General features: G+C 45.2%; 2 protein-coding genes across 2 annotated transcripts in view; both read left to right on the forward strand.

Moving 5' to 3' along the window:
* The window catches only part of LOC146752416 (cytosolic carboxypeptidase 4-like), a 356,854-nt gene that overhangs the window by 321,874 nt on the left and 19,205 nt on the right, over nucleotides 1-15,775 (forward strand). The gene's annotated exons all lie outside the window — the stretch shown is intronic.
* LOC146752418 (immunoglobulin superfamily member 22-like) lies at nucleotides 11,380-13,460 on the forward strand. Its single transcript, XM_085531891.1, has 3 exons — nucleotides 11,380-11,642; nucleotides 12,288-12,557; nucleotides 13,194-13,460. The coding sequence occupies exons 1-2, from the start codon at nucleotides 11,393-11,395 to the stop codon at nucleotides 12,431-12,433; spliced, it is 396 nt and encodes a 131-aa protein (XP_085388017.1). The 5' UTR covers nucleotides 11,380-11,392; the 3' UTR covers nucleotides 12,434-12,557; nucleotides 13,194-13,460.

The following is a 15,775-nucleotide window of genomic DNA, read 5'->3' on the forward strand; positions in this document are numbered from 1 at the left end:
GAGTTCCCATCTGCACAGTGACAGCTTGGTTTCTTCTTACTGTCAAAGCAGCCACAGCCTCAGTGCTTCTCAAATCTCCCCTTTTCAGCTGATTTCCTCTTTCTAGTGGCTGGGCAATTCCTCCCTCTCACAGTCATCCCTCTGCCCCACTCTGTGCCCACAGACCCAGAGAGGGCACACAGAGCCAGCCCTGTCCCAGCTGCTGCTGCTTCACATCTGACAGTCTCAGGAGCTGAGATCCAGGCCGAGACAGCAATGCCCAGACATGGTTTGTAGGACGTTTGTGATAGGAAATAGGGAGGCTTGTGATTAAACCTGCCCCCTAAGGAGGAAGGCAATGCTGCCTGCAGCCCCAGCAGGCATTACAAAACATCCCCATTTACAGGAGGGTTTTAAATAACACAATTCAGGAACTACAACTGCACAAATTCCCGCATGCCCTGGAATAAGTTTGGGAATGGACATGGTTCTACCACCTGTGCAATGCCATAGAAAGAACAACCATCCACCTGTAAACCTCCATCCTCTCCCCTGCTGCACAAAGGGAAGCTCAACAGCAGTGCACAAATGTCCCAGCAATGTCTGAGCACTGCTCTGTGCATCCCAACCTGCTCATCCCATCCACTCCTGGCTGGGCAGCAGGATTGGGGTGGCACACTGCAATGGGCACAGAGGAACATGGAAGCCCCACACATGTGAGGAAGGGGCTGGCTGTGCTCCACACTCACGTTATCAGACGTGATTTGCCCTTCTGTGGGGAGCCTCTGCTCTTTCCCAGCTCATCCTCCAGCGTCTGGGACTCCAGGATCTCATTCAGGCTGTTGTTGGCTGCGGGGCAGCTCCATGAAGAGCCGCCCCTCCACCGACCGGCACACAACAGCCGCTCCCGCGCACTGCGGCTCAGCCAATCGGAGCCGGCGGAGCTGCCGCTGCCCGATGGGACCCCCCCCCCACATACTGACCCCCCAGACGAGGAAGAGGAGGAGGAGAGCGACGAGGAGCTGCCGCAGGAGCTGACGTTGGGGCGGGGGGGCAACGCGGGGTGGGGTCGGCAGTGGGGGGTGGGGGAGGGGGTGGGGCAGCATTACCCCCGGACCCCGTGGACCCCCCCCAGCCAAAGTGCTGCTCTCCGACCCCCGCGGGCTCTTTGTGCAGCCGCTGCCCTCCAGGTAAAGACCACGCCCCAATTTGTGACCCCCCCCCCCATATTGCGCTTTGCCCACCCCCTCCCCCAACCCCGCAACCCCCCCCCCTCCCCACATCGCCCCCCTCCCCCCCCCGGGTGGGGTTGGTGGGGGGGGCGTTGTCGACGATGTGCCTTAAGCCGCGCCGGGGTCGTGTGCCAAACCCCCCCCCCCCCTCCATCAAGATGAATGGGGCGCTGAGGGGGGGGGGGCTCAGCCGTGAGGATAAAGGGGGGGGTTAATGGGGGGGGGGGGGGGGGGGGGGGGGGGGGGCGGCGCTATAGGGAACGCAACTGATTTAAGCCCCCCCCCCACATTAACACCCCATTGTGTGTGGGGGTGGGGCACCCAATAACCCAATAACCCCCCCCAGTGCCAAACAGCCCCAACACCCCCCTCAAAGCCGCTGCCTTACGCTGTGCCCCCCCCGCATGAAGGCAAAATAGAGAGGAAAGTGTTTTCCTGTCTTAATGAGGCATCACGATGCTCCCTGTGAAGGGCAAGTATAGTGAAAACGGGGAACTGGAGTAAGCTCTACAGCAGACTACAGCAAAACGGTTTGACTGTTCTGATGTCCCTGCAGAGAAAGAAGACGTGTTTACAAGCAAGGACAAGGTACAAAAGGAAGTGAAGGCTGTACTGACTCAAAATGCCACGCTGAGCTTGCCCAGGAGAAGACTCACCAAGATTCATGTCACAGGTGAGAGAAATTGTTTCGACTGTATTGAATCCCCCAACAAAGAAGGAGGGGAAAGTTAAGTGGTTTGACACATTCAGCCCCAGCATTCAGTGATGTAGACGGTGCTTAAATTCTGTTTATTTCATGCACTGTTTTGTTTGCCTTCTGAAGCTATGAACACTTAGGACTTGGGTAGCCTCAGCTTAAGACAGACTGGAAATAACTGGGGAATTTCCCTGGGGATCTCAAGTAGATGCAATGATAGCAAAATGAGAAGTCAATAATTTCAGGGGAAATTAAAGAATATTAAAGATATCTTCAGGGCACAAGCACACCCCTGCAAATGCTTCTTCCTAAGTAGTCTCAGAGACAGCATTTGGTCACAATGCTAGAAGGCGGCACTGGTGGTTTCTATTAAATTAAAGAAACCTGCAACTAAAAAGGTTTTCCTTTATTTTCTTTTGTTTTCTTCTCTATAGCAGGTACAAAAGAAATGCTTAAAAATAGAAAGGCTTCAAGCTGGTGCTTTTCTTTCCAAAATGGAGGAAGACAGGCGTTCTATTTATTAGGAGAGTCTGATAAGAAAGTGGAAAAAGGCTTTTTACCAGGGTCTGTAGCAACATAACAAAGGGCAATAGTTTCAAAAGTGAAGAGGGTAGACTCAGTTTGGACATGAGAAAAGTTCTTTATGATGAGGGTGGTGATACACTGGAACAGATTGTCCGGTGAAGGTTGTGGGTGACTCATCATTGGAGTGTCCAAGGCCAGGCTGGATGGGGACCCTGGGCAGCCTCATTTAGTGAATGATGTCCCTGACCACGGCAAGAGGTTGGACTGGATGATCTTTAAAGCTTCCTTCTATACCCAAATCGTTCTATGATTCCATAGGGGAAACCATTTTATTACTGCCTCTGAAAACTCAGGAGATATTGGAATTGTTTTCAGAAATATGTAGGTGAGAAAAATACATTTCCTCACTATGACTTAATTACAAACAGAATTTAACCTTGACCCTCACCTGGCTTTTGCTGGCAAAGCAACTTACAGCTGTCAGCTTGTTTGGACAATTTAATGCCTGTCCCCTTGTATGAAACAGACTTTTCAATGACTGCGTATGCTGGTGTGCTGCTGGACAGTGGGGAAAGGGGTGTTTTTTAATTTTTGAAGATTTTGGAACATGATACTGGTGGAAATGAAAACAAGTTTAGGGCTATCTAAGCTGTTTTGGTCTGGCAGGGAGGAAGTTCTTCACTAGCAATTGATATAGTTCAGATGTTGGCATTCAGTTCATAGCACTGTCAGGAAATGTGAGTGGGAAAGCTGTCCTCAACGGTACAGTCCAAAGACTAATTTGGGCATTTGGGGAAGGCTGTGTAGAAAAGATTCATGTCTTAAATGTGCCCGTTTGCCTTAAATTCCAGAAGCAGTGGATGCTTTTATCAACAAGGAGAAGGTGCAGAAGGAGGTGAAGGCTGCACCAACAGAAAATGCCACGCTGAGCTGCGAGGTGGTGCAGGAGAAGACGGAGGTGAAGTGGTACAAGGAGGGGAAACTGATCACCTGGAGCAAGAAGTTCAGGGTGGAGTCAGAGGGCAAACAGCGTCGGCTGGTGGTGAGCCAGGTGGAGAAGAAAGATGCAGGGGAGTACAGCTGCGAGGCTGCTGGCCAGAAACTCACCTTCACGATTCATGTCACAGGTAAGACAGGTGTTGTCTGAAATACAGCAGAGAACAGTAAAGTAAAATCTAGTTTCTATTATACAGTGCTCCAGGTGCAGTAGTCTGTGCTGAGGTTTTTCCCCTATACTTGATTGCCTGGGTTTGTAGCAAGTATTTGGTTTTAGTATGGCACAAAGACCTGTTTCAGTCTGTCTGTAGAATAATAATTACTGATATATGTACAGTGGAAGCAATATTCAAGATATTATTCAAATCTCTCCTGTGCCTGAGATCCCAAACTGTAATTCTTGTTCACCTAAACATTTGACTAAGATAAGTATGTGCAGTGAGGCTGGAGTGCATGTTCTACGTGCAGCCTTTCATGGCAGGAGAAGCAGGAACTTCTCCTAGTAGTACACTGCCTTTTTACTATGCCTTTATGTTGGAGGCTGCATCTGGATAGGTGAGTCTGCTACTCACAGTAAGAGACCTGGTAGAGCTGACTATTCCCAGAGCTCAAAGTAAAATAGATATCTGCAAATCACACGCACAGAATGTGCCCCGGTGGCGCAAGTGGTAGGAATGCCGCATTGCAACACCGGAGGCCCTGGGTTCGAATCCCCCCTGTGGCGCAAGTGGTAGAAGTGCCGCTCTGCTACACAGAGGCTCGAATCCCAGGGGGTTGGACTCGATGATCTCTAAGGTCCCTTCCAACCCGCACGAGACTATGATACTATGATGAAAGAACAAAGGACTGCATTGGTGAGCATATTTCCTTTGTGCCTTTGACAGTCACAGTTGTGGCAATGGTAGAGGCCATGAGGAGTCTGTTCAGGAAGCCAGGAGTACTGTTCTGGGTCATGAAAAGGCAGCCAGTGGTTTGACTATCACATGTTTATGTGTTTTGATGTTTCACAGTGGGTCTTAAGCAAAAGGAACTCAGGTTTTGGTTGACTGCAGGACAGATGTTCTTTTGGGTTCAATATGTTTGCATAGTGACTTGCAACCATGGGATGGTGTTCAAGGACCCTCTTGGTTCCTTCAGTTCCTAGGTTCTTTCTTGCCTAGATTTGACACTTTGTTTCAACAGAAGAGCTGATATTCTCTAGTGAAGGCTATTAGTTTGGGCACAAGTGGTAACCTAAACCTGTTCCAACCTGTACATACAAACCTGCAAGATGGTCTCATTTCAGTCCTTCTGTTTTTCTTTTCTTCCCTCAGAGCCAAAACCTGTGTTTATAAACCAGGAGCAGGTGCAGAAAGAGGTGAGTGCTGCCCTGGCAGCAAGTGCCTCCCTCAGCTGTGAAGTAGCACAGGATCCAACCAAAGTAAAATGGTACAAGGATGGAAGACTGCTTGCCTCCTCCAGAAAGTTCAGAATGGAATGTGTGGGCAAAACACGGCGTCTGGTTGTGGAGCAGCTGGAGAAGAAAGATGCTGGAGAATACATCTGCGAGGCTGCTGGCCAGAAGATGACCTTCAAGTTGGAAACAACTGGTGAGCATTCAGAAATTCTCAGCCAGGATTTTGTAGCCTTGTTGTGAACTGGGTTTTAGGGTGAAATCTCAGTTTTCTTTGCACCTGACAGTGTGAGAGTTTGCTCTGGCCCTTTGTGCACCTCCCCGGTGCTCAGCTGTTCCTTCCCTTACTTGGGGATAACGTCATTTATTCAAGGTGATGTCCAAACGGGCTTGTTAACAGTCCTCCGCAGTGCTTTAAGCTGTCATAGGTCAGCCAGAATTTATGCATGTTCTATAGCTATTCCTACATGTTGAAAACACTGCACTGTGCTTAAGCTTCAGCATATGTTCCAGTAAGTACAGTTCCATTAATTCTAGGGAATTGGGTGAATTAAGCATAGATCTGAAGGCTCCCTTTGCTGAGTGCAGAGATGGAAGGACTAATGTAGATTTGACTTGATATTTTCCCTTCTATGATGGGAAGGAGCTCTGTCAAAGTAAAAAAGTGGGCATTACTTCCCAGGGAAATAAGAGAAGTCTCATTATTCACAGGTGGTGAACTCTCATTTTCTCTCTCAGTCTGCAACCAGGTTGGGTTGCTGTTTCAGTACAGGCTGTTTTATGCAGGAACTCTGCTCCTCTGGTTAATCCAAGTTGTATCCAGGCCCTTCAGAAGGAAAGGGAAATAGCAGCACAGAAATATGGTCTGATTCTGACACAAATAAGTGCAGACCTGGAGAGTTAAAAGGGATTGTGTGATGTTCAAGGGATTTTGAAGCAAAGATGTCCCCTAGGTAAGATTTGTGGCTGACATTCCCTATACACTGTGGGCACACAAGCTAAGGAGAGACTAGTGATGAGCATGCAGAGAAGCCAATGATTCAGACAGGTTTGTAGTGACACGACATTGTAGAGTTCTGTCTAGTTCTCCTTGGCATAGTTTGGAAAATGAAGATGAGGAGATTGGTGGTAACCAATATGGGTTCCTCACAGTCAAGCCATGCCTGACAAACTTGGTGGCCTTTCATGATGGAGTAACAGCATCAGTGGATAATGGGAGAGCAACTGACATCATCTACTTGGACTTGTGCAGAGCATTTGATCCCGTCCTGCATGACATCCTGGTCACCGAACTGGAGAAAAATGGTTTTGATGGATGGACCAGTTGCAGGATAGGGAACTGTCTGGATGGTCAGACTTAGAGAGCTGCAGTCAATAGCTCAGTGTCCAGGTGGAGGGTGGTGTTGGGACCAGTGTTATTTTACATTTTTGTAGGCAACATGGAGAGTGGAATCAAATGCAGCCTCAGCAAGTTTGCAGATGACACCAAGCTGAGCGGTGCTGTTGATGTGCTAGAGGGAAGGGATGCTACCCAGAGGGACCTGGACAGGCTGGAGAGGTGGGCCCTTGGCAGCCTCATGAACTTGAGTGTGGCCAAGTACAAGGCCCTGCACCTGGGTCAGGGCAATCCCAAGCACAGGCACAGGCTTAGAGGAGAATGATTTGAGAGAAGCCTTGACCCTGAGGAGAAGAGTTGGTCTGGAGGGAGGTGTCCCTGCCTATAGCAGGGGGACTGGAACTAAATGACCTTAAAGATTCATTCAGTTCTATTGTTTTTCTACCCTTAATTTTGCTTGAAAGGTTTTAGAATAAATGAGATTCTGGTTTCCATGAAAACTTTGCAGGGAGCTCCATTGTAGCTAGTAAGTCTATCTTTTAGTTCAATGGCAATAATGCATTGACTGTGTTGAAGAGAGAAATGACTCAGGAATGGATGATGGTTTAGAATAAAACATAATCCTACTTATTTTCTATGCAAATATGTGTAAGGAAAAGATGCTGCACTCAGTTCTGGAAATACCCTGACAAATATATCTCTAGTGTTTCACAGCTGGAGATATCAAGATTGTTAAAGCACTGGAAGATGTGGAAGTGAATGAATATGGGAGTGCATCTTTTGTCTGTGAGATTTCACACGATGAGGTTCAGAGCCAGTGGTACAAAGATGACAACAAGCTGAAGGCTGATGACAACATTAGAATGCAGCAAGATGGTAGGGTGTAAGAGGGGGATCTTTCTCCTGAGTGGGGGGTGGGTTGGAGATCAAGCATATAAGACATCTGAAATGAAGAAGGTTCAGAAGGGAGTTCCCCTTTTGTTTTGGGACTGAGGTTAGGGTGGAACAAGTGACATGGTGGGATGCTTAGTGTGGGAAGTGTGATGCTATCCCACCATCCCACACTGCCGGGAGCAGGTAGGAAATCAGTGCAGTTATTTCCAACGTGGGGGTGAACAGGGCAGTCAGTTCACCTCCCCAAAGAGGTTTTGTCTGACAGTGAGTGTGATCCTTCTGTATCAGGTACTTTGAAGGTGACGGTGGCCACATTTGGTCAGTCCTTGTAGAAGCCATGTTTAGATTACACTTTGGTGGGGATGTGGACGTGGAGGAATGGGTGGTTTCATTGACATGAGAGAACAGGCAGTGATGCTGTGAAACCAGATGGGTGATGCTCAGCCTGGCCACGTGCCTCAGAGCTCTTTGCTCAAGGAAGCCAAGTGTAGTTGTGGGTTTGCTCTCAAGAGCACAGTTTGGTAGGGATGAGCTGGCGGTTGGACTAGATGACCTTAGTGGTCTTTTCCAGCCTTAGTGACTCTGTGGTTCTCTGCTTCAGGAAAGACCTACTCGCTGACTTACACACGTGTCCAAGTCAAGGATGCAGCAGAAATAAAATCTCTAGCAGAAAAGGCAGAATCTCGTGCCCATCTTTCAGTTAAAGGTAATTATGCTTCTCATGACAATTTTGATTAAATTATGTTATAAATGAGCTAACATCCTTTGCTTTAATTTCAAGGAAGTTAAACACCACCAGGACCTTTCACAGAAATAAAAACTTCTACCTACCTACCTTTCTGCCCACAAAATATCCAGCTTCTCTTTTGCAATTTACTTTCGCTAAGTAAAACAGATTATTTTCTTAGGAGGTTGATTTTCTACGTTTAGACTTCAGATTTGTGTTTGAACGTTGAGGGATAAAAAACATAGCTTGACTTTTTCTTCATTTTCTCTTGCTGTTTGAAAAGAGCACAGGGTTGTTTGTTTTTTTTTTAATATATACAATGTTAGGGTATATATATGATGTTAAGTGTGATAAAGAAAACGGAGACATTTGAGTTAGCACACTACTCAAGAGTTCAGTCCCCACCTTTGCCACTGTTAACATTATAAGGGCAAGAACTTCCTGGAAAATGAATTTCTCCTAAGTAGAGTCATTACATTTGAGCTACAGAGACCTTTACTAGGTGAAAACTTGTTGTTCAGAGCTAAGTTGCTGTATTTAACCAAAGTAATTATCAATGTCCATGTTTCATTGAACCTCTTTTCCATTTCATAATGCGAGGAGTTTGATATTGGGATGGGAAGGTCATGGTTTGATTTGGATGTTGGACTGGGAATCAGAAGATCTGGGCTCTTTTCAGGTTGTCAGTCTTATTCTCTGACTTCTTAACAACATTCTTTTCTTTCTATTATTTTTTAATGATGTTTTAAGGCATTCTGAGCTGATAGGTGTAGTGTTCATGTGCAGTAATGCTGACGTGAGTAAGTGGGGTGATAATGTAAGGGTTTTTTACATTCCTTCTAAATCTCTGCTTTCTCTTGTTCCATCCTTCTTAAAGAGCAATCCATTAATCTAGTGAAGGAGCTGTGTGATGACTATGTGACTGAGCCTGAAGAAGCCAAATTTGAATGCGAGATATCCATTCCTTCTGTGAAACCTCCCAAGTGGTATTCCTACGTGGGGAAGTCTTACAGGCTGGCAGAAACTTGATTATGCAGCAAGAAGGCACCATCCACCAGCTGACCATACCGAAAACCACCACTGATATGACAAGCACCATTCAGTTCTCAATTGGCAAATCAAAATCCACAGCCAATCTGCTTGTCAGAGGTAACATATCCAGGCTTGGTTTACATCATGAAGATGAAGAATTAATTAACGTACAGCCTTCCTTCACTGGGGTCTTTGAAATATTGTGTGTGTGTCTGGAGGGTCTGCTCCATTTCCAGTTCAAAGCCGTTGGACAATCAATGAGACAGCTGCATCTCAGTAAAAGATCTGTTTGAATAGCTGTGATGTGCTTACTATTCAGATCTACAGAGCTGAGGTTTTGTCCTTGGCTATAGCAAAGAAGTCAAATCAGGTGAAATTAATTGTATTTCTGAACTAGACAAGGTTAAGTTTGGTAGCACCTAAATTTGAAGCAGTTTGTCATTGATTTCATCTGAAAGAAACTTGCAGGCTTTTTATCTGCTGTTGTCCCCAGCGTAAGAGTCTCCATTCACATCCTAAAGTACTTGTTATATTTTCAACTCACTCTTATTCAACTCAACTCACTCTTATTTGAATAAAAGCCTCAACAATTGGGAGCAATTTGTTTTGTGGGAGCACAGAACAAGAGCTGGACCTTGCATTTGGTAGATAATATACAGTATTACTTTATAGAAATGTAGTCAATGGCATTCCCTATAGACAATCGTTTGTTTTATCTTTAGAGTGGTTCAAAGAACCATTGTGAACATGACATTAATTGGAATGGAATACACGCAAGAGACTTTCCTCTTCTTCCAATTGTCCTCATCCTTTCTTCTCTTCCACCCCTGCTTTGCAGATTACCATATAGAAATCACCAGGAAGTTGGAGGACAAGACAGCTTTGGAACGTCATTCTGTCATCCTGTCCTGTGACTTCTGGCCTTCTCCAAAAATTGTGAAATGGTTCAAGGGCCGCACACCCATCTAGCCCTCTGAGAAGTACAAGATCAAGAGGGATAAGCATTCAGCAGAGCTCAAGATTCTGAAGCTGAAGCCCGATGATGCTGGTGTGTACAAGTGCAAGGCAGGAATTGCAGAGACTGAGGCCACGCTGACAGCTGAAGGTATGAGCAGGGAGGGTGACCTCTTCCATGTCCTACTTCACCTCAGATTTCTCTTCTTGGGGTTGATTTCTGCCATTCTCTCCTGCTAAATTTATAAACGTATAATGTTCACTGAGAAGATTACACAAAGATCATCTAGTCCTACCATTCTACCACATCCCAGTATGATTTATAGTAACAGTGGTAACAGTTCACCTTGTTTCCCCACAGCCTGCAATGTAGAAGTAACAAAGCACCTGCAGGATGTGGAAATTGAAGAAGAGAGCTCTGCTGTCTTCTCCTGCGAGCTGTCCCATGATGACGAGGACGTGGAATGGTTCCTGAATGGCAACCTCCTTTACACCAACAATTACAATGACATCAAGAACGTTGGCAATTGCTGCACACTGACAATGAAGCAGGTTAAGCCTGAGGATGCTGGCACAGTGACAGTGAAGTCAGACAAGGTGTCAGAAAGCGCGCCTGAAGGTGATAGGTGGGTCTGATCACACCCCTCCTGGATGTAAGAGATGCTAAGGAGCTCCAGTTCATTCTATTGTGCAGCAGTCCTGCTTCTAAAGCTGACCTCTCTGGGGTGACAAGTCATCAGAGGCTTTCTTCCAGTGGAAGGTTCCATTGCAGCAGATATCAAGGAAGGAGGATGGTTTTGGTGTCCTGCCAAAGCATTCCATTGCTTTTTATCATCATTTTCTTTAGCACAAGGAGAGTTACAAGAGCAATTTCTTTTACTGCTTCAGTAACATGCAGTGTCAATGCTGTTGTCTCCAAGGATTTATGACTGAAGGAGAGATCATTCAATGTGTGTTTTGCCTCTGGAATGACTAATGACCAGGCTGTGAGCAACCTGATCTAGCTGTGAATGTCCCTTTTTATTGCAGGGGAGCTGGGCTAGATGGCCTTTAAGGGTCTCCTCCAATTCTAAGGGTACTGTGATTCTAATCTGCTCTCCCCAGCAATTAAGCTCTTTTACTCTATGCGCTCAGAGTTTGAAAGATTTCCTCTTTCTCCTTTCTTTTGCATTTGGTGGAAGTTTTTTCCCCAGTATAAACATCTGATGTGTGAAATAGAAGATAGATAAAAGGAGTCAATAAAACAGGAAAATCAAAATTGTTCAGCAGCTAATCCTCTTAATCCTGTGGCCTGCTGTATGAGCTCTGCTCCATGTGAGGGCAATGCCAGCTCTCCAGCTTTAGAAGAGCTGCATCCCAATTACTTCATATGATATAAGTCCCACCCACCGGCAATGCAGGCTGTCCCTCCTGTTCCCTGTATTCTCCTACTGATTAGTTCAGAATTCCATAAAGTGCATTCAGTCAACAGACATGAAACCACTTTAGGTTCTATATTGATGTCGTCAGTACTGGTAAAGATTTATTTATCCCTCTTTAAAAATCTGAAAGCAACTGGAAATGTCTCAACTTCTGTATCACATTGTTCTGTTTTGCCTTTTTAATTGCAGAGAACCCTCCTGTCTTCATGAAGTCCTTGGATGATGTTTTTGGTGAGGAGCGGGGTGTGATTAAATTGGAATGCGAAGTCTCTAAAGAGAAGGTCAAACCAGTGTGGAAGAAGGACGGTGTTGTGCTCACTTCTGGCAACAAGTATGAGCTGGTACAGTCTGGGAAGACCCTATGTCCCCTTATCCATGACCTTGAGAAGTCAGATGCAGGTTTCTATACCTGTGATATTGGCAGTGATGTTGCCAAATCAAAGGTCGGCATTCAGGGTAAGTACTGTGGAAAGTAAAGGAGTGCTAAAAGCACATTCAGTATGGTCACTATGTCTTACACCTATTCCCCCACGAGCCTTACTAGTTTCTACAATAGAAGTGTATTACTGCAATTTAGCACAGTGATGTCTGGAAAATTCCCATTGCTTTTGATGTAAATGTATCTCATTTTGCCATGAAAATCACCAAACACATCAAGAATGTCCTGGAAATATTTCCTTTCTAAGCATCCCTAAAATGGAGAAATCGTTTGAACACCAGTAGGGGTAGGATGGTAACAAATTAGCTAATAGAAACAGTTAATTTCTTGTCATAGGCAAAACCCTTTTTCTCACGCAGCATCCTAGAGTTGTCCTCTCTGTTAGGTTGTTCCCTCTGTAGCTCATTGAATCTTCATTCTGCTCCATGGACTGAGCTGCTCTAATTGTAGTTCTTCCAGAGCAAAGACAAGAGATTTACGTCTCTTTTTTTTTTATAGCTTTCTGGTAATTCTGAGTGGAGAATGTCTTAGAGAATACATCAGTAAGGAACACAGCCATGTTCTGCAAATCCTGAGTTAAAACACCAGTACTGCTACTCATGTCAGTCACAAATGCCTTTTCTCCATATAAACCTCATACTAACCTATCTCTTACCTTCCAGAGCTGAATAGTGGCATTACCAAATGGCTGAAAAACACTGAAATCCAGGAGGGAGAAGATTGTACTTTTGAATGCATTCTGTCCCATGAAAGCATTGATGAGTTCAAGTGGACACTGACTGGAAGCAGAGTGGAAAGTGGTGGGTGATTTAAAGCTTCTAACGTGAGTCGGAAATATACTCTCATTATCAAAAGTGTGACTCCTACGGACACTGAGGAAGTCGTTTTTACTGCCCGTGGTCTAACCTCCAAAGCCTCTCTGTCTGTGAAAGGTAATGAGATGGGAGAGATTCTGGGGCCTGATTCCTTCAACTGTCTTCTGATAAGATTGTCATGAGAGCTAACTCATAATATGGTTAAAGTGAATAGCAACCTTCTACTTGAACCTCGAAGCACTGAGAATTTCTCTTAAAAATAAGTAAAAGGAGGAAACATTTTACACAAATGTGAGAACTACCCAAAGCACTGGGGTAGTGTTGGAAATGGGCATCTCACTACAGCTTGTTCCATTAACAGTAAATCAGGAATGCTCTGTTGAGGGAACTGTGGGAGCAAATATCCTCTAAGTATAAGCTGAAGGGATGGCCTTCACATCATCTAGCTGTACAACAAATTCCTATCTAGAACATGTGCATCTGAGAGCATCATCTGAGGCTCCCAGTGTGATGAGTGGAGAGAAGAAAGAGGCAGTTTTCAGACATGGTTCATCATCCTCAATGGGGTAGATTTAAGAGAGAATAAATGCTGCCTGGAATTCTATTGTCTGTACTTTGCAGATTACTGCTGGCTGTAGGATGGCGTCTGTTGCAAGTGCCTCTCTAACTTATCTCCAGCATGTAGATGCATGTATTTTGAGAGAGGCATCCTACCCTAAGTGTATGTTACTCAAAAAGCATGTTTTCTTCCAGGAAAACCTACTGAGGTTTCAAAACAGCTGGAGGATAAGACAGCAGCAGCAGGGCAGGACATCAGCCTGAGCTGTGAGCTGTCAAAACCGGATTTGAACATCAGGTGGTACAAGGATGGCAAAGCAATCAGAAAAAGCCAGAAGTACGACTTGCAGCAGGAGGGAACTGGGGCCATTCTGATCATCCATGACTCTACTGCCAAGGACAGTGGGGAGTACCCCTGTGAGACAGAGGACTCTGAAACAAAAGCCAGGGTCACTGTGCAAGGTGAGTTGAAAAGCACATGGGGATGGCATGTAGAGAAGTCGAGGTAAATATCTGCAGCCTGTGGGTGATGTTTTTCTCTTCTGTTTCCTTGAGCAGGATCAATTCTTAGTTTTCAGAAAATATGATGGATTAAAATCTTTTCCTTAAAATAATCTGGAAACTGAATGATTCTCCAGTGTGATGTGGATCTGGGCAGCCTGGTCTGGTGGTTGGTGACCCCTTGGAGGGGGTTTGAAACTAGATGATCTTTGAGGTCCTTTTCTACTCAGGCCACTCTATGATTCTGTGATCATTCTATGATTCTATGATCTTGGGTGTTAGTGAGCCAAGAAAAGATGGCAATCTGAATTAGTCTCTATTGAATATGTGTAATCAAAACTATGTGTAGTTTATCAGATGAGATCCTAACAGCGCATGTATAATGGTATTGAACTTTCCAGATATCTACTGGAATTATCAAACCTATGTAAATGGGTGGACTCTGTGGTCTTCTTAGACTCTTTGCATCTCTATGTGATATTCTGAAATGAGGGCAAAGGAGATTCAGGACACCTCTGTATGCTTGGGACTTGTTGGGGTAACAAATCCCTTTGTCCTACACCCTCATCCTTTTTTTTTTCCTTCCAGAAAAACCTAATTACTTTATCAAGGAACTTTCAGATGTGAAAACTGAAGAAAGTGGAAGTGCACTTTTTACATGTCAGAGCGAGAAAGCTGCATCCTTCGTCATATGGAGGAAAGGCATTGCTGAGCTCAGGCCTGGCAGGAAATACGAGATGGCACAGAAAGGACGAGACCTGCAGCTGAGCATAAAAAATCTGGAGAAAAGTGACAGTGACGTGTACACCTGTGACATTGGTGATGCCCAGTCCAGAGCCAAGCTGGTTGTACAAGGTATGTGTGAGAGCCATATGACTGCGCATCCTGTTTCTCCACTACCAAGACATTATCCTGGTAGAATTTGTACATTTATGGCAGGTCTTTGGGGCTGCAGCTGTCTGGCCTGAATAGCGGTTCACAAGCCATGCACAGAGCAAGCTGCACAGAAAGGCAGCTACCGACCAGAGCAGTGCCATTGAGAACTTTATGTATCATTTAAAAACCAAAAATGCTGATGTACGGTGAGGCTGGTGACCCAGAAATCAGTGTGAACTTTCTATCTCTGACCTTTCTGAGTTAAAAATAGTCCTCCAGAGTTCTAGGCAAAAATTCCCTTATGCTGCATTCTGGGTAGTTGTCACGGTTTAAACAAAAATCTACCTGTGTCCATGACAGGGGGGCCACAGGCAAGCGAGGTGCTAGAAGGAGCTGAACCTCTGTCCCAACTACTTCAGAAGCAGCCCAAACCCCCTCGTACACGGCTAAGATCTCCTTCTCAGTTGGAGTGTAGCACTCCTCAGACCCTTTATATGCTCGACTCCAAAGTCCCGGGGGTTGGCCTTGGGTTTCTCCTAAAGCTCTTTGCCACAAACTCCAAGTGGGACCTTTCTCTCCAGCAGCAGTGTAGAGGATGTTCTTTACATCCTGTCCCGTCCGTACTGGCCCCAAGGCCACGGCACGGGCTATCTCTTGTTTTCTTTGCTCAAAAGCCTGCTGCTGCTCAGGACCCCATGAGAAATTATTCTTCTTCCGTGTTACCTGATAGAGGGGGCTCACTATGTGGCTGTAGTTTGGGACATGCATTCTCCAGAAGCCCACTACTCCCAGAAAAGATTGGGTCTCTGTCTTGTTGGTGGGCGGAGACATAGCAGTGATTTTGTCAATCACATCTGCTGGGATGTGTCGATGCCCATCTTGCCATTTTACACCTAAGAACTGGATTTCCTGGGCAGACCCCTTCACCTTGCTGCGCTTAATGGCAAAACCAGCTTGCAAAAGAATTAGGATTATCTGTTTTCTTTTCTTGAAAATCTCTGCTGCTGTATGGCCCCACACGACAATATCATCAATATACTGCAAGTGTTCGGGAGCAGTAAAATTATTCATGCTTTATATGATGTTATGATGTGGAATACTGATAGCAAAATTACAAAATTATTAAACCATGACACCCTGGTATTTTTCTTTTTTTTTTTCTTAAATATTTTCCTTTTTACTATTTAAATGTTATGGGCACATCTTATAGAAACACAAGGCTGTTTACAAAGAAGTGCATGCTGTGTTGCTGTATGATGAGCAAGATACATCTACTCTTCATCTAGCAGGAATAGTTGCTGAGCCTTAAGAACAGTTTCAGAAAGCTTTGGGAATTTGGGCGTTTTCCTTGTTTCTGCAACACAAAATGAAAATTTACGCTGTATACAAAGAAAAGGGGA

The sequence above is a fragment of the Coturnix japonica genome, unplaced genomic scaffold, assembly GCF_054131305.1.
Source record: "Coturnix japonica strain WE unplaced genomic scaffold, WE-NBRP24 Scf045, whole genome shotgun sequence".
Classification (NCBI taxonomy): domain Eukaryota; kingdom Metazoa; phylum Chordata; class Aves; order Galliformes; family Phasianidae; genus Coturnix; species Coturnix japonica.

Coding starts and splice junctions, on each gene's coding strand:
- LOC146752418 (XM_085531891.1), top strand. CDS start 11,393: ATGAAGTCCTTGGATGATGTTTTTGGTGAGGAGCGGGGTGTGATTAAA. Junction 11,643..12,287: donor ATCAAAGGTCGGCATTCAGG/GTAAGTACTGTG, acceptor CTTACCTTCCAG/AGCTGAATAGTGGCATTACC.